At 39.6% G+C, this 18,449-nt stretch overlaps 1 protein-coding gene across 3 annotated transcripts in view; it reads right to left on the bottom strand.

Annotated features, from left to right (window-relative positions):
- Positions 1 to 18,449, bottom strand: part of LOC145468779 (tyrosine-protein kinase transmembrane receptor Ror-like) — a 32,091-nt gene that overhangs the window by 7,245 nt on the left and 6,397 nt on the right. For 2 of the 3 annotated variants that reach the window (XM_081452471.1, XM_081452472.1), the window contains exons 2-10: positions 12,246 to 12,324; positions 11,690 to 11,753; positions 4,703 to 5,106; positions 3,851 to 4,162; positions 2,951 to 2,980; positions 2,742 to 2,772; positions 2,113 to 2,286; positions 1,171 to 1,415; positions 19 to 75 (exon numbers count right to left, since the gene is read on the bottom strand). In XM_081452471.1, the coding sequence (XP_081308597.1) occupies positions 19 to 75; positions 1,171 to 1,415; positions 2,113 to 2,286; positions 2,742 to 2,772; positions 2,951 to 2,980; positions 3,851 to 4,162; positions 4,703 to 5,106; positions 11,690 to 11,753; positions 12,246 to 12,306 (1,378 nt within the window). In that variant the 5' untranslated portion in view covers positions 12,307 to 12,324. Of the gene's footprint in view, positions 1 to 18; positions 76 to 1,170; positions 1,416 to 2,112; positions 2,287 to 2,741; positions 2,773 to 2,950; positions 2,981 to 3,850; positions 4,163 to 4,702; positions 5,107 to 11,689; positions 11,754 to 12,245; positions 12,325 to 12,854; positions 15,208 to 18,449 lie in introns of those variants that run through there. The other variant, XM_081452470.1, reaches the window with a different exon arrangement.

Consider the following 18,449-nt stretch of genomic DNA (forward strand, 5'->3'; position numbering starts at 1 on the left):
GGTATAAGATTTACTTACCTTGGACCCCAGGAGCGGATAGAACCGGAAGTGAAGCAGTGGTCGGAGTAGATAATCCTGCAGTTAAAAAGCAAAACGCTTTATAAACCTCTACGAAATGTTCGCGGAAAGATAAATAAAGGTACCAGCACGTTCAAAGCAGTTAATGTTAGGTTGTTATATTTCCCGATAGAAAGGCTGTCGGGCTGTTAAAGGAGCTACGTCAGGGTTTGCGCAGTTCGTCGTAAGTAATCCGTGTTAATCTTCTCCATCCCTGACCATCCTTGTTCCTTTATGGTTTATTATTATCTCTTTGGTGTTCTTTCTATCTTAGTAAACTATTATTTTCAGGTTTCCTTCAGTTTAAAGGTAATTTTGTACGTGCCAAAAATAACTCAAAATACCGTGACTGAGTTCCTTTAAGAACACTACATCTTCCTTGCAAATTGCTCTTGAGGACTTCCGTCGTGATTTTTTTGAAATAAATAGAGGATATTACACGTTGGCTCGAAGATATGAATTTTATGTTCTCGTGGCAAGAACAATATCTCACTCGTTCGCTTCGCTCACTCGTGAGATATTGTTCTTGCCACGAGAACATAAAATTCATATCTTCGAGCCAACGTGTAATGTTCTTTTTATTATATGGAGAAACCAATTCAACAAAAGCAAAAGGCGGGAATCGTGAGGTCATTGAACGATACGACACTCACAAAGGTGACATACGGAAAATACGCCACTCGGGTCCCGGATGAAGTGACGTATGGAATCTACGAGTGGTTTAGTTCCCAGTAAAACACTCTTCTCCATATAATAAGACAAAATATTCGCACAGGGAACATTCGTGACAAATTCGCAGCGATTGGTCGTCAAATAGGTTTGAATCCTGTCCTTGTCCAGCTCCTTAGTGACGTTTGCGAGTTCATTCCTAGCTCCTACAAAATTGGAGCCAGCAGGGGCTGTGGTTGTTTATTAAACGTACTAATATGACCTTCTATTTATGACGTCATGACGACGCTCGGAAGTCCTGGGGATTACATGGGTTTTATGATTGGGCAATAAAAATCGGAGACTCTTCGAGTGTTTCTCCGGAGATTTGCGAGGAAAAACACATAGCGCGGCGGGCACTTGTCTATCAAACAACAGAGGGTCAAACATTTGCGCTGAACTAACCTGGAATCCCAAGCGAAGTACAGTATGAATAATCTTTGCTATTGCGCTTGGGGAGGGCAGAGCAGTTTGGCAGTAAAGCGCTGAACTTTTTGTCCATCTGCGCGAAATTGAGCTCTGCCAAACAAACGTCTTCAAAGAGAGCAAAACAATCCTCTCGGCAGAGCCGAGGCTTGGAGTCCTGGGTACGAGCATCGCAGGTCGGGAAGAGGTGAAAGCACATGGCGGGAATGCCAAATCTGGTACACCTGTCAAACCGGTAAAACTTGACTAGTTAGTGGTCTGTAGTGATGACGCCTACTGGCAAGTACACTTAATGCCTGAAGCAATTAGCAGTGATAATAGATTAAATCAGAGCGTTCGATTCTCTTCACGCGAAACACGTCACCCGTGCATTACATCTGCACTATGCGTGTGTTACACGTATATAATACGTTGTTTTCTTCTTCCTACTTAGGCCTAAAAAGACATCGAGTCTTACTCTTTACAAACCCTCTGATCCTCTGATTCATCAGCGTAACAGATTATAAACACCCATAAAAATTTGAGAACTGCTTCAGAGTTTCTAGTGAGTGGATGTGAATCCAAAATCTAGTTTTCACGGTACAACGAGAGTGAGTGCCTTCCATTCGATGAAAAATTCCGGTTTGAATTTCCGGATATGACAAATGGAACGCTATTTTCTGGACTTTTCGGAAAAGAGGACAACCTCGCGAAGTATACTAAAATTTTCGGAAATTTCTCACCGGGAATTTCCGTTCTATTTGGAATCGGAATTTCCGGGATTACCCGTTGAACGGTTAGCTTTTCGGAAATTCAACAATTTCCGGAGGAAATTTTCCTAGGAAATTTCTTTACCATTTGTGCCCATTTTGAAATTTTCGGAATTTTCGGTTGACTAGAAAGCACTCGTTGATTAATTTAACTGTCACGATTTGTAAGTACCTTTCAGACATCTGATTAAGAGTTCGAATCACCGTGAGTGCCGATGACAGTTGTTTTTCAATGGTTTGCTGATGTCGTATTCTATACTGAACCCAGATGCTCTGATTTCCAATGAATTCTGCGCATGCGTCACCGCGGTATGATTCACACATCCCTTGGAGTGGTGGAAGAGTCCTGTAGTAGAAAAAGCATCCATCACAACACTTGAATTACGCTTCAATCACAGGAACACTGGAAAAACCTCTTTTTTTGGTCAGAGCCCCGTTTGCGAGATTGACTATGCCAGCGATTTTTTTCAGGGAGGTTGCTGCGCGACATGACGTATTTGATGACGTCAAGCGACGTCAAAGGTAACGGTTCCAATTGCTTGACCAGAATCGTAATGCGTCAATAGACACTAAAAAACACTTTCCGATGACACGGACAAATGAAAAGATACTGTCCTTGGTCGTTTCATGCACGTGTTTCCTACCTCGCAGGGATTTTCGAAGTTGGTTTTAATTGTCGTTGTTTTTGTGGCTGTCGGTGCGTTATTTCTGTTGATATGTTTAGTTGCTGTCATTGTTGTTGCTGAAATTGTTTCATAGTCCTTTAATATTCTTGTTGTTGTTATAGTATTTAACACCCACCTTACAGGTCCTGGTTCCGGGCGGCCAGTCTCTATAACCAGAAATAATAAGACAGTGTTTAAAACCAATCAGTTAAACGCTGAATTGTTCTACTGCTCACTGCTATCTATTTTTAGCGTGACTTGCCAAGGTTCCGTCAGCATAATACTGTTAATCATACTTTTCAGGTTATTTCTGACGATGTTTCTTCATTACTAACAATTCATTACCTGGTTTCACGTAGATTGGATCAGTATTAACTGTGGAATGAAATTAAAAAGAAATGATTGAGAAGGGAATGATGGCTTTATTAAAAGTGTGAGGTAACAGCACAAATGCAACTCCCGAAAATGGGATTCAGACCGGCAAAAAATTCCCAGTCCAGTAAAATTGTAACGTTTGCGTACAAACAGGGTTTTCCCGAAAACGTTACGGTCAGGGACCTTTTTCTGAAACAAATTTTACTTCCAGCTCGAAGCTTTCATGAGAGAGGTTGCTTGGTAGCAATGAATGCTTAAGACGTATAGCTTGCATAACTGTCGGGGATTTCGTCCGCGAGTTCCTTGGAAAGTACCGTGTTCAACTTACACTCGCACTTGACAACTTGCAGTTGCGCGCGCAACCCCTCCCCTCCCCCAGTTATGCAAGCTACATGACGTCACGTATTCGTGCGTACGTCACGACTACCTACGGTGACGACAATTCGGGACTGTTCAAGTGCTTCCGCAAAGATTTGTTTCTTAAAAGAGCTACTTCACGGTTTGCGTATCTTGAAGTTTAGTCTAATTTTTTTAAAAGTTCGTCGTTTGCAATCCGTGTTAATCTTCTCCATCCTTAACCATCCTTGTTCTATTATGGTTTATTATTATCTCTGTTTTTGTTTTTCTATCTTAGTTAACTACTATTTTCAGGTTTCTTTCAATTCAAAGGCATTTTTGTACCTGGCCAAAATAAATCAAAGTACCGTTACTGAGATCCTTTAAAATATCACTTTAAAATTCGTAACTCTACTGTGCAAGAAACACAACAACTAAGGCAGTCGCGACTCCAACTGCTAGTTTGAACTATGGACATCAAGAGAATTTGATAAGAAGTCAATCCATTATGAAGTCAGCACAAAGAAACTGTACTTGTGATGGGAGGTGTGTTGAGAAATCCATTGATTTTCAACCACGCCTGCGCGGTAGCCATTCCTCCGGGACCTTTGGCCCTACACTGAAATATCCCAGCATCCTTCTTTTTAGCCCGTCGAATCCTGAGCCGCGATCCCCAACGGAAAGTAGTGACCTTGTAAGATGGGTAGGCTTCGCTGACAGACCGACCGTCCTTGAACCACGTGATGTTAGCCGCTACCTTTTTACTGCTCAGCCTGCACTTGAAGATGACTGGTTTGTTTTCGAACATTGTGATGTTGTTATCAAGACGGACTTTGAACTTGGGTACTGCGCATGGACAAACACACACACACACACACACAAAAAAAACGTTACTGGTTAATGAGACGAAATCGCACCTCCAATACAAGATTACAACTTAACTGAACTTTCTGGACGAAATCTAAGTGTTGCGTTCATTTCAACAAAATGTGTTGAGCAAAAAATCTTCATGTAGTACTCTCAATTACACTGTATAAAGTGGTTTTAAAGTAGGGAGGTGTCTGACTTAAACCCTAGTGCATGTGTGACCATTCAAATGAAAGTTATGGTGCAGTACTTTCATGTGGTACTGTTTATTAAGCTGTACAAGGTGGTTCTAACTTTAAGTCTGTGGATGAAACCCTAGTGTGTAACCATTCAAATGAAAGCTGTGGAGCAGGACTTTCGTGTGGTACTGTTTATTATGCCGTGCAATGAGTTTCTAACTTTAAAGTCTGAGGATGAAACCCTATTGAAAGCTGTTGAGTACCGTTTGTTATCTTAATCTTTTTGGATTATTATTATAATAGCGGTTTTGAGAATGTATGCATGAAGTCCGACACATACCTTGAGGGACCACTCTAATGCAACTCTTGTAATCAGGATGCCCCACAGCCGGCATACTGGAGCAATCAGGTAACAGAACCGACACAAACGGTAATTTTCGGGCACGCTCGAAATCCTCCTGACAAATATCATTCTTCAAAACAAGACAATCGTCCCTACAGAACTTCCTCGGCTTAGGTTTAGACTGCGACGAATCACACGGCGGAAAAGCGTAGTTACACAAAGTTGGTAGAACATAATCCTTACATCCGTCAGATACGTACTCCTTCAACATATCATAGTTCCTTCCAACGCGGCTCCCGTGCGAAACCTGGGACGCTGTCTTTGAGTTGACATAAACTCGCTGGCCATCGAGGTAAGGCTTGCATAGCTCTCCACCAGAGTACAGTTCGCACGCTGCGAACCTGGAAAATAAAATTTAAAGGATCAGAATTTAGGGTGGTTACCAATCCTCTTTATATTTGGCCTGTTTTATGCCCCTCCCCGTATCCCCGTGTCTTTCGACTTTCCCTCGCCCCGTCCCCCTCTCTCCTCCCCCTCTCTCCGTCCCCGTCCCCCCTCTCCCCGCCCTCCTCAGGATGTTATGTACCATGGTTTCGTTACCACTTCTTTTTTTATTCGTGATGTAATTTTGGACTGACAAAGCCGAACGCCAGTATCAACATATAAACTCTCTTCAATTGTCTTCATACGTTTCCTGTATTACAGATTGGGAGAATTTATTTGCCAAACATATGCTTATTTCTCTTGACCTACAAGTTTGATTAAGTGTATTGATAGTGTCAGGAAAATTAGACATTATTATCACTCTTGTAACAAATAGAACTCCTCGGCTTGTTCTACTGGAAAAAGTGCGGGCTCTCTTGTGGAGCAGCGGCCTAGACAAAGCCGAGGACTGCGTCTTGTCAAAAAATAACAATAACTCAGCAAAGAAGATCATTTTTGCGGTGCGACGAGAATTTTCTTTCGATTGACTGCGAAGGTCTGCGTTTTTCCAAACACTGGAGCAGCTTGTAAACACAGCAGAAAGGACTATTGTCGATGAAAAAGTTATGCAAGAGCCAGGGGATCAGAAAGTTGTATAAACTCTGCGAGGATGCACGTGCAAGCAAGATGGCCTCCCCAGCTAACCTGTACTCAAATTCTACGCTTGTGGTCTTTGTACACGTGAACACTACAACACTGAAAGCTGAGAAGATTTCTTATCGCATCGAACAAGTTTCCGCGTACATTAAACGTTACACTGAGGTCTTTGCGAGATAACGACATTCTACCTCCAACGGAAATGAAGATGATACTTTGTAATCTAAGGACAAAGCAATTCAAAGAAAGTTTGCCGAGAATCTAGCAAACTTCAGTAATAACGGATGTTCAAAGTGACAAGATGACAGATTACCCCTAACTTAAAACAGACTTGTGGAAAATCCGCTTCTAATGTGGGACTACGGTTTCACAATATCTGAGAAGAAAATTAGCTGAAGTTCAGATTGGAGGGGACGATAACGATGGAAAAGATGTTTTAAGAATGTTCCAGAGTTGTAGCCATTAAAAGTTAATCGCTTTATAGTTGTTATTGGGCTTCAAAAACAAACAAACTAGTTGTTTTCAATCCACCGCAGAGTTTTTTAAGTAATTTAAAAACAGTATAAAAATATTTTGGTCGCTGTGAGAATACAGATATTTTGAAATTTGACAGGCGACTTCGTAGAAATGTGCTCTCCAAATTTTGTTTTCCCATACTACGTAATTTGTGGTTGTTCCTTGAGCAAAAGGCGATGTTAAGTTTTGTGACTCAACACAAATCACAAAATCGATCGTTGCGTGGTCTGTTGATAATTAAATTGTTATTTCCCAATTGGTACATGATTTCCTACCACCAAAATTTCCTAAAAAGCAAGCCCCGTACTCGCGTGAGACGAAGAAGCCTGAACTTCCTGAGGAATTCTGCCCGCCGAAAGAGGAAAGAGGATTATAAAACGGTTGAATAAACTCTAAAATTTTATTTTAAAGCCTTATCTGCGTTTACCAGATAAGGAAAACTTTATCGAATCTACAATTTCTCACATTTCACCGAGTAAATTTGATAAAACATCAGGGGAGTTCCAATTTTCTTTGCATATAAAGAAAGCGTGTAACAGTCGGTAAACCTTTACATTCGAGTTTAATTAGAGATAAAGAATAACCATAGAGAGGAAAGTTACACTAAAATGTTTTGCTTTTTAATTAATAGCACTTGCACTTTCCTTTATGAAGGAGAATACCGCTAGCAAACCTGATAGCTTCTTTTCCATCCACTTCGTCACAATTTTCACTGTTCTTTCTCTGAATGACATTTCAAGGTCATAAATTTTATTCTGTTCAAGAGCTCTGTTTTTTCATTCTTAGTCTGTTGCAGCTATAAAACTAATATCAACTAGCCCACTAGCCCAAATGGAAACCAGACAAATTGTAGAGGTGGTTTCTTTTTAAATAAGCGAATACCTCAACGTTGCGCTTAACAAAGAAATTCCCTCCTTGAAAATTCTCACAAAACTTTAAATGTTCATGGCACAGAAGTAAAAGAAAAGTTTTTCCTTTGTTAAAATTCGAAGCAAAGGAAACAGTGACCTCTTGTATAAGAGTAGGTTCACTCCTACAGAATGAGTCAAATTTTGACTGAAGTCTTTCCCATTCTAAATACGTCTGTAGATCAAACCATTCATTTAGCGCTGTTGATTTGTTTATATTTCGCACAACGAAACTGTGGATTTTTATAATCTTAAAGTTGAGCACTTTATACTTTCTTGTTTCATTGTCTTCAACCTCCAAAATATTTCATTCCTTGTTACCTATGTTGAATTTCAAAGAAGAAATTGTCGATCACGTCTTTCCCGTTTTCTAAACCTAGGCCTCGCAACGCTATGCAGCGAAAAAATCACCATCAATGAGACAGTGTATGTTGTAGACAATTCATATCCGAGGAACTTTGGGTGTGTCTGGAAGAGAAGCCACAAATGCTAGTTCTCGAGTTCACTTGAGAGAAACAAGGCTTGCTGTACTTTCCCCGACACTTGTTTTGAAATACAATTTGTGTTTCCTGTAAGGAGAGATCCTGTTACAATACAGCTGCCGCTCACACGGAAACTTGTAGACACATTGACTGTAGGTTTTAATTAAAGCTTGATGTATGTATATCCAACGTCGACATGATTACTCCCCCCCCCCCCCCATACGACGAATCACAGTTAACGTAAATTTAATCGAAAATGGTGGAAATCAGAGCTTCCTGCCCAAAGTGATTTACAAAATAGTCTAATTCCTAACACAGTCCGAGAGACGACGTGAAGTTATGTGAAACTAGAGCTGGAAAAGTTTCTTTTTTTTTTCGGCCTTAGGTTTTACAGAAAAAAATAGGATTGTTGTGTTTACTTTGTTATTTCCAGATCAGCAAAGCTGAGGTGCAAAAGTTTAAACTAAACAGTCTGGGAATATGTTTTCTTAATGGAAAGCTGTCGCCGTAATTACTTAATCTCGTCATATTTGTCAGTGAAGTCGCCAAGCAACAACAAATAAGTGTCGTGATTTCTGATTGGATAACAAGTGAAGAAACCATTTCGGTTTTTGTTGTTCCGATTCCGCGCGTAGAGCGGAACGGGATGAAAACTATTTTCGCCCTACTTTCGCAACTGCAAAAGAAAGAATTAACAATAATTGAGCTCGTATTTTTAGCCTTTTAAAAAGTTTGGGACCTTATCTGTAGATATCTGCAGGGAAACCACATCTGCGGAAAGATCTGGCCCCCTTTGAAGCCTAGTTCAGCTTTGGCAGTCAAAACAGATTTAAGACCCTAAAATTTCACCAGTGACCAAAATAGAAGCCATTTAACTGTTGTTTTATCGCCTGTTTAGAAATACACACTGCTACGTGACTTTGCTAGTCGCGGTCTAGTGGCGGTTTGTTCTATTGGGGTTTTGCGGCTACAGGCGGGATGTCTTGGGCCAGAATGTACGACATACTTTGTGGTCAGCTTAGTAATAATTTATTAAATCCTTTATATCTAAGAGCCATCGCTGAGAGATAAGAATTCATCCTTGACCCGAGAATTTCTTCCTAAATCCTAAAGTAACGCCAACGCTAACAGTGAACAATTTTTCAAAATTTTCCACTTGCAAAATGTTGAAAAACAATCGGTATGCCATGAACATACTTCACCCACACTAAAAACAAAAACGTAAGAAGCAAGCTAAGACTCAAGTACTATTAGAGTAAATATATATTAAGGTTCATTACCATTATAGCTAGTTATTGCCTTTTAATTAAAAAATCGTAGCAAACGGTACCAGACGAAAGGAAATCTTCGAAATTTTAAAATTGTCCCTTTGGCTCCAAAACTAAGTTAAGCTTGAAAGAAAACAATAAAACATTAACATACTATAGTTTTAACCGCCTCGGAAAAGGAACGTAATTTTTCCGCCCCAAAACTTTGGTTTGGGATTTCAAAACTATATCTGATAGGTTTCAGAAAAAAAGTTTTCGTCAAGGCACAAAGGCATAGAAGCCACAAAAATCTCATGTAATTAGAGTCAACTTTAAAAACGAAAAAAAAATAACGTTTTAGTGCATGCAGACTTTACTTTAAGGTAGCGAATGGAGATTTAAGTCGAGCACGTCATGTCGCGACAGTAGAAAAGTAAAAAATACAACAAGGAAAAATAGAACAAGATGTTTTTCATCCAATCTTTAATTTTCGCTGCTGAAATGTTAATTGCTAACAGGATGAATCGAAGCCGCTAAAAGAAAATTATCAGATTTTAACATTAGATAGCAATTACTTCGCTCATTAGCCTTCAACATAGAGTATATTTAAGTGAGTGAATTCCAAGCACCGGATATTTTAAAACGCTTTGTTCAATAATGGGCAAAGTACACTGCTGTTTGAGAAGTTTCCGAGGAAATCTTAATTAAGGAGTAGGAAAAACAAACAAAAACATAAGACAAGGAAGTCTGAATGTGCTTTTAATCCAACTATCTTTTACTGCTTTTAAATGTAATCAAAAATGGCCTATAACGCGTGGAATTCATTTTAATCGCATGCGGAGGAATCAATATGGTATGGAAAAATTCCAACTCATCATGGCGTCCTATCTTTCAAGGTCGAAAAAAATGACATTGAATTTTATCTTAACTGATGAAGCAAGATATCGTATGACTTATCAGAACTAAAAAGTAATAATTTACATTGCACCAAATAAATTGAACAAAAAAACATTCGCTTTCCATTAGGCCGAACGCCGGACTGAATTTCCCGCTCTTTCACAGTTAAAGTTTATAAAATATATCACTTAAATTTTTTTAAACAAACACCGGGTTTTTGAATTTACAGTATGGCTTTAATAAATAATTAATGATCTGATAGAATCTTTGAGAATCAAATTTTGCAGAGCAGGAGCACAAAGCAAAGGAGTCCGATGATATTGTTTTTCCTCCACAGTGTTCCAAAGAGTGATTTCTGTAAAAACTGTTTCAATATAGCTTACGGCACTCAATTCAAACACAAACAAACCCTTGTTATCCTCAACAGACCTAACTAACATTATAATTTTATTTACAGCTTCTTTCTCATCAATTTTTCACACAACATTGATTTCCTTTCATTAGCGGTGATTTGTGTGAACAATAGCACACAAAACCTCAATGGTATACTTGTTCTACTTAAGATCAGCGAAACACATTTCGAATCTGCCTTGAGAAGTTCGAACTATGAACAATTCAATACAAAAAGGTGTTTTTTAAATTATTATATTAGTGTTACATAATTTTTTTAAAACTTATAAAATAACGTGCTAAATATGTGTTTCTGAGGGCTGAGCTGCTTTGCCGAAACGGATGTGTGGGAAACCAGTTTCGTTGTTAAACCCGTTTCCGAACTGTTCCCTCTTGCACGCATACTCACACCCAGCAAGTAATTCCTTTGTTAACATGAAAGCGACTCCTGTGCAGGACACTTAAGAGATTTTCCCTTTGATGGCCCTAGAAAAATGACTGATAAAGAACAGCTTAGTTCCACTACGTGCAAACGTTGGGATAATTTGAAAGAATTTCATGACCAATTTGACAGCAAATTGATGTGATCTTCTGCCCTTCCGCTGCACGTTTAACTAGGAAAGTGTATTCCGATCAGTCTTTACAAAGGCTAAATGAAACTGCTTGAAGATTTCATAAATTTCGCGTTTCTCTCAGTATGAGATAAAGGCTTCAAAGGACGGAGACAAAACCGTACAACTAACTATTGTGTTGGATATTAAAACCATATTTGACTCAATTGCATGAGTTTAAAATGAACATAAGGCACTGTCGAAGATAAAAGACGCGGTATTTCGCGTCTACAATGAAGACTGATGGTGGTCTTCTAAATATAGCCGTATCGAGAAAAACAGATAAACAACAAACACTGTCGCTTGACATCTCTCGTCAACTGCAAGCCCTTTTTCACAATCCGAGACAACAACCACAGAAAATATTGACCTCATTTGCATTAGGTTTGAATGAAAATGTACTCAGCCGAGTTTGAGAAAACAACTTTAAATGAAACAATGGGCATGAAAAATGCCTAGTAAAGCGGCGATTTCACAAACAAAGAACTTCTGTGTCAAGTAGGCTGACAAATGGAGCGAGCTTGAAGATAGCAATCCGTGACTGATACAAGCCGTGGCGGCAATGTTCCAGAAAGAAACATCGCGGAGATCGCTGCACTGAAGTTGAAACTAACAACCAAATCTAAACATGTCGATTTCAAATGAACCCCCGGTTCGGTTTGACCGCCAGAAATTAATCACTGCCCCTCCATGAGATTCAGTAATCTCCGCGGCCATGCGTCCAGGTTTTGAATTACCACCATTAAATTCCCTCAACTGTAAGCAAGCCAAAAATTGTGTTTCCAGTAAGACACGTTTTGCGAGAGAACATACTTCTTTAAAGAGGTCTATTAAACGACAAGCTTTTACTTACTTGGAGTTTCGTCCACGCGTTCTCGATCGAGATCCTTTTCTTGAATTTTTGCTCTGAGCTGCGGCTGTCGGAAGAGATTGAGTATAATCAGCACAAACACCGACAGATTCAGTTTCTAATGGCAGACATACGAGTAACACATGCGTGCAAAAAGCGAACGAGGGTTTGCGCCTGAACTATTGCTTTAAATCATGAATGAAGGTTTCATAAACAATCTACTATCACATAAATACAGTTGTCTTGACCATGGATTTGATTTAATCCCACAAAATTGAAGTAATTCAGAAGTACAGTGCGAAAACATGCTCAAAAGGGAACAGGCAAATAGCTCGTGTTTACTGTGGGTTTAAGTTGATCGAAAATGCGACGGCGAGAGGCTGAAATGCGCTAAGAAATGTCCCAGACGTTAGCTCGAGGCGTTTTTAGTGATTCCGCTCCTTGTTCATGTTTTGTCACTTAAAACCATCTTTCATGTTGTGGGTAAACACAATGAACAGACACACGATCAACCCGAAAGGCCAAAGCGCTGTCGAACAGATCGGAGATATTCACCTACCTGAGACACAAGACAAATCCACCACCAGAAATATACACAGCAACGACGCCACCAACTTCATTGATTCTCCTGGTCTAGCCTGGGAGAAAGCAGATGAACTGTTATTTCACCAAAGATGCGCAATCGAAGCCCATTTCTGACAGAGTACATTCACTGTGTGATTGTTAGCAGTAAAGGACATTTCGCGGTATGCGTGACGTCACGATATGCCCCCAGCGCTTTCCGAACAGCTCTCTGGTTACTACTTGAAATTAATTGCATCAAATTGTTTGATTGTATTGGTCAACAAATAATTAAACTAGATCGTATTTCATGGATTATAAAGATGGAATTTCGGCTATGTCTTCATAAGGCTTCTACTCCATGCTTGAGCACTGAAACTTCGCTCAGAAACTTACAAATCCCTGGTTTGACGAAATAAGTTTGCGAGGAAACAAATAAATGTCAAGTTGAAGTTTTGTTATAGTCGGGGTTGAGAGAGACAAGTGCGTTATACAAACATTCATGTAATTGAAGGCCGCTACCTAGGCGACAATCTTAATACGGTGGAATAATTGAGATAAGAGCGAGCGACAGCAAAACAACGTTCTGTAAAATCATAAAACTCACTTGAAAAGTACTTCTACGAGATGAATCCCACTAGAGATGGCTTCTCCATACAGTTGCGTGTCTTTAGGCCAGCAGCGTTTGATTAAAAGCCAGCAATAAATTGATATCTTTTGAGAGATTAACACATCAATATGTGACACCCCATCACTTGTCCATCAGCGCCCCCGTGCTTAAGTAGTTTGCATTGTTTTCTTCAACGGATGTACGAAACATCACGTAGAGACCGACTACGACAAGCGGGATTTCACCTTAATAATCATTAATCATGTTAGAAATGAGGTGGACTTTCACAGAATCGACATTTCGACTAGGAATTTTCAACGAAGAAATCGCGTTTCGCTCTATGGTCTTGCTTGTATCACAAGACTTTTCCCCGCGCGGTTACACCCACCAAACGTCGTGAAAAATAACAGTCCTGCCTATGGCCGTATGGACCAATTTAGGAGACATTAAAATGTCCCAAATGCCAAAGTATGGGTCAAACCCGGAGGGATGTCTGTCAGGAATTTACGCGACTGTAATTTCATCCAAGTCTCTGTATTACCGCACATTGGTCTGGACTTTCTTGAATTGGAATTCTCAGTTGCTAAAAGAAAACATTTACTCTTCCTTCCCGCTCACTTGGCCAGCTGTTCGCTCATATGTAAGACTTGTTTGGGTTCTTAATTCAAGAGCTTTTTTTGAACGGATGTGGAAAACTTGGACGACAGATGTTATTATGTGAATACTGGAGACCACTGGAAGGAAATATGTGGTGGTACTCAAATTTTTTGTATTTTAGCCCGAGGATGTTTCTCGCTGTGGAGCGCCGTATCTTAATGAGCAAGTTTATAAACAAACAATCAAGTATTTAACCAGATGCCAGTATTTGTACACATGACATTAAAGTGCCACTGAAACGAAATTTTCGTATGTGAGATTTTTGCTTAGTAATAAAGTCTCAACCTTACTTGGAAACACTGCACACTTTTTTTTCGCATACGGTAAGCGAAAACTGCTTTTTCAGCCGTTCGAAGTTGACTGGTTAAGCCCAAAATTGGCGGCCATCTTGGCGCGGCCAAAACAGCCTAGTGACATCACTGGTTGTATTGCTCTCATGCCGCGCTGAAAATTTAGAGTGATTATGGGAGAAGAGAATACTGTTCGAAGCCCCCCCAAAAATCATCTTAAGGACATCTCAGGGCTGTGAAGCAGATAATAACAGTGGCCTTAGACATGAAGAGGTGGAGAGTCGATCCTGAAGCTTTTCAGTCTATTTAATTGGATATTTTATGTAAACAAGCAAACCAGTGGGAGTTCTTACTCTTAGATCGCAAAATGATCGGTACTCTTAGTGAAATGGCCAGCACTCAATTAAACAATATCTACACTCATAAAGTAAAAAAGACATGAAGACAAGAGAAAGCGGCTTTTGAAAATATTATCCGGAGTGCTGCTGCACGAATCGTAGCAACAACGTTTCGAGTTTTCGAGTCGCCTCGCTTCGAGGAAACCGGACGCTCTGTGAGTTTCACCGCGGACGAGATTGTGCCACAGTGACCTTTAGTCTAGTTGTATCTGCTACATCCTGCAAGTTATCACAGCAGCAACAATTTAAGAAACCCTCTTCTTTTATATGAGGGAGCGAATATAAACTATAAAGGTAAACTTAGCTGCCATGACCCTACAGTTATATGTTTTCAGGAAACGAGAGAAAGCGTGACAATGTCGGCGGCGAAAGGTCATATGTGCAAATTAGTTCAAATTCTGTTTAATAAACCTTCGAAAGGAGTGTAAACTAGTGACGTTTAACGAATTGCTTTGAACTTGAATACTATTAAATGAAGATCATAGACATAAGTATGTGCTAAAGAACTCCAAGTTATCCATCGGCCGTGAAATATTACAATTGGGAGATACGTGTAGAAGAGAAGCGAAATTCCAGCTTTGTTTACACTGATACGTATGCGGCGATAAAGCAAACCCTGCTGCGGATCACAATTTTGAAAGATACATTTTGTCTACCACAAGAACTCTCACTTATTAGTATCATAAAAAGATGCTCTCTGTGTGCAAAGAAGTACTCGACTCAAAGCTTGTGGACCGTTGATAACTTCATGATTGTGCGGATGGCTGATGCGCTTACGGCTTTTAATGCAGCAAAGTTGCCGAGGATATATTCGAACCTTGTTAATAGACCTTAGATAAACGTGAGAATCCAAATTTCAGAACCAGGCTGAAAACAGACGACGAAATATCGTGTTTAGGCTTCAGGACGTGATACAAAAGTTGCCACACTCGTCTTCGAAATCTCCAATCGAGTACTCAAGATGTTCGAAAAGTAGACTGAGCTGGCTGTTCTAATCTGTAGCGTTCATTTCTTTGGCGCCCTCCGACGTTTATGATGTGTATTTCCTGTCAAGGCTGGACTGAAATTACAAGGTAGGAAACTAGTAAGTATCGACAATATGAAGAATAAACTTAAATAAATCAAGTGAAAACAAGAGAGAATCTTAAGCGCTTCTTGCGTGAATACAACCAGTGACGTCACAAGGTCCTTAAACTTGGTTCCAGAGCCCGGACACAGTTTTGCTCCAAAAAGTCGATTTCAGCAGCTAAAAAGAGCACTTTCCGTTAGGATTTGACAGAAATAAAGTTCACCATTATTTTAAGCACGTTTGAAACTATAAATTGGGCTAAAAAAAGAGAGTACGAAAATTTCGTTTCAGTGGCACTAAAGTTTACAAGGCATTGCCTTCATGACAAACACGGAACAACAATCCTGTCGTAATCTACGCAAAGCGCTGCATATCCTAAATACAGCGACAAGGCATTGTGATATAAAACGCGGGAAAAACGCGTCCATTTTTCTCAAGGCGCTACGTTTCTCGCCCTTCGTGACACGAGATCACAGTCTGCACTAGCAATATCAAAATTCATCAAGCATAAAAAGACTGAAAAATAATGGACGAGACCCGACGGAGGTCGGTTCCTTTGAAGACACAAAGGACCGGCTAGAGCGTAGTGGGAAACTAATTAAAAGCCGCGCAATAATCAAGTATAATATCATTTTGATAATTCCATTTTTTATTAGCGCTTGTGTGCGGTATTTTAATTGTTAAAGTTCAATGAAAATAAATAAGGTATGATTCTTTCAGGACATACCATTTAAACTAATCCGGTACTGAACACAACTGTCATCGAGCTAGGTTTTTTTGCTAAAAAAATTCTTAGTTTAATTAAACTAATACTAAGAAGATACACATTATTATGCCTTTTTGAGCTTGCCAAAAAGACAAGGAAAAGCTTGTCTAGAACGTGCCCTGCCGCCTAATGTGGCTTCCGTTTTATTAGACTTACTCGACTTATTACGACGATCCGGGAGATGTGGTTACGTTTTATGGCTTATTGACTTCTTTATTATTGACCCTCAAGGATATCTTATGATGGTGGTGTTTATATCAATGTGTAATATATTGCGCTACCGTATTCGTGTATTGTAAGCAAGTTTTTGTTCAACTGAGCCCAATGAAGTTGTCGCAGGAGGACTACCTACAATCATGAGTTCTTTTTTATTTACGGCGGCGAAAAATCAGAACCCTTATTACAGGGAGAAGGGGGATAGATGCTCCCTAACAGTAAACAAGATATCAGTGTTGTGCAGGTGCTAACAAGTTAGGTCACGAGAGGTATCTTTAAAAAATAAGCCTTTCTTCTCACCTAGCCTGTATGTAGACGCGTCTAAAGAAAATTGCCGACGCCTGGTGATTGACCAAAGGGAAAAAATGCCAATTTTTGTTGAAAATAGAGTCAACAGGATTGTAAACACTAGCAGGTTATTGTTAGAAATGGGTGTTGGCATTGAAATTGTCAAGTGATGCCTCATTCCTAGCTACTTTTCAACTAAAAGAATAATAAAGAAATTTGCGGATCTCGTTAAGTTCATGACTGTATGGAACGTTTTTAACTACTGAGAAGAATCCAAAACAAGCTGCAATCATGATTTTGCTCTTAACTCTTTTCCACGCTTTCCGGTCAACTCTGTTGTATTTGTGCTCATACTGATCAGAAGGCATCTCAGTCGAAGGATACTGCTTCTCTTCGTTACACAAAAGCTTACCTGCTGCACCCCACTGATGGGGTCAGAATTAGAAAGAGTTTAAATACATTAACAAACGTACCAATCATGGTAACCAATTTGGGATGACAAAGAAATCTCGGATAAAAGTATAACCGCTTAGGCAGCGTCCGCGCGACGCTGGAGAAATTTGAAAACGCAACTTTATTTCTACGGTTTGGCCTACCGTCCACACTAATCCGTCACGAAAACGGAGCTTCGTTTTCGAAACCGCTCGTCAAACCAGAGGAATTTGAAAACGCTGGCCTTTCGTTTTCGTGTGGACGGAAAACGCTTTGAAAATGGAGCTTTTCGAAGACGATGTCGTTACGATAATCATGTGATTTCCCTGTTCGAGTATTTTTTTCGAAACACAAATTCAAAATCTGGACCAGTGGTTGCTGCGATTTTAAATTCCTTCGGCGTAGTGTGAACGTGAAATATTTGATGCGTTTTCAGATCGAAAACACTGTTTTCAAATTCCTCCTGCGTATTGTGGACGAACCCTTAAACACAAGTGTTCAGCGCGGAAAAAAAAAACTGAAAGGAAGTAGAGTATTATATTCTGAAACAGTTCTGAATGAGGAAAATAAGCACACCAATTCTATGGAATGAAACGGATTAACAACTAAAATTAGCCTGAGATTCTGTAAATTGAATGTGAAATTTGGCTGAAGCTGACAGTGATGAACTTCTACGCAAATAATATTCGGTTGTTTCCTCTTTCCATCTAGAAAGCCCTTCCTTCATTGTAAAGGGATAAACAATATCTCTGAAGCGAGAGAGGAGGGCGGGAAGATGATGAGACACCATGAGAACGAGGTTGGGACAAGCTGATAATTTTCGTTATCCTCGTAACCTGTCTCCTTAGCAACGAATTGACAGGGCAATGACAGAAGAAAACAGACTTTGATCACCATTGGAAATATCAATGATTGGACTGCAGCTGTATGTATTTGTCTCAGGCTCGCCTGTACAGTGTGTTTAAAAAAGGTCATTCTAAGTTACGAGTCTGTAGCTCCTAGCAAAGTTTAAGATACGTATTTTGTTACAAACGAACATTTGAACGTGTTGTAATTGCAAATTATCTGCGTTAATCCAGTTATAATCTTTTCCAAATTGGATGCTCTAATTTTACTGCTGGATTAAGGGCGTTCTTATCGCTCAGTTTTTCGCTCATCCTGGGTGTCAAATCTCTTAGGGGGGCCTTTTTCCGTTTTTTGTTCAAAAAACGTTTGGTAGCCAGTTTATTCTTCGTCTTTCAGCGTTATTTTTTGTTATTTCAGTTTCAGTCCGTGCCAAGCAAACTAAAATGTAATTTCCGCGGATCTTAAAGCGATATTTCATACTGAAGCATGGCACTCCGAAAATTAGATAAACACATTTCTAGTGGAGAAAGCATTTGTAGAATGAACTCTTAAGTAAAGCATTCTCTCGACTATAACGATATTTTAATCATGTTTCACTGAGTTTATATGGTAATTATCTCTGTATATGTT

This window comes from Orbicella franksi, chromosome 14, assembly GCF_964199315.1.
Source record: "Orbicella franksi chromosome 14, jaOrbFran1.1, whole genome shotgun sequence".
In the NCBI taxonomy this organism is placed as follows: Eukaryota; Metazoa; Cnidaria; class Anthozoa; order Scleractinia; family Merulinidae; genus Orbicella; species Orbicella franksi.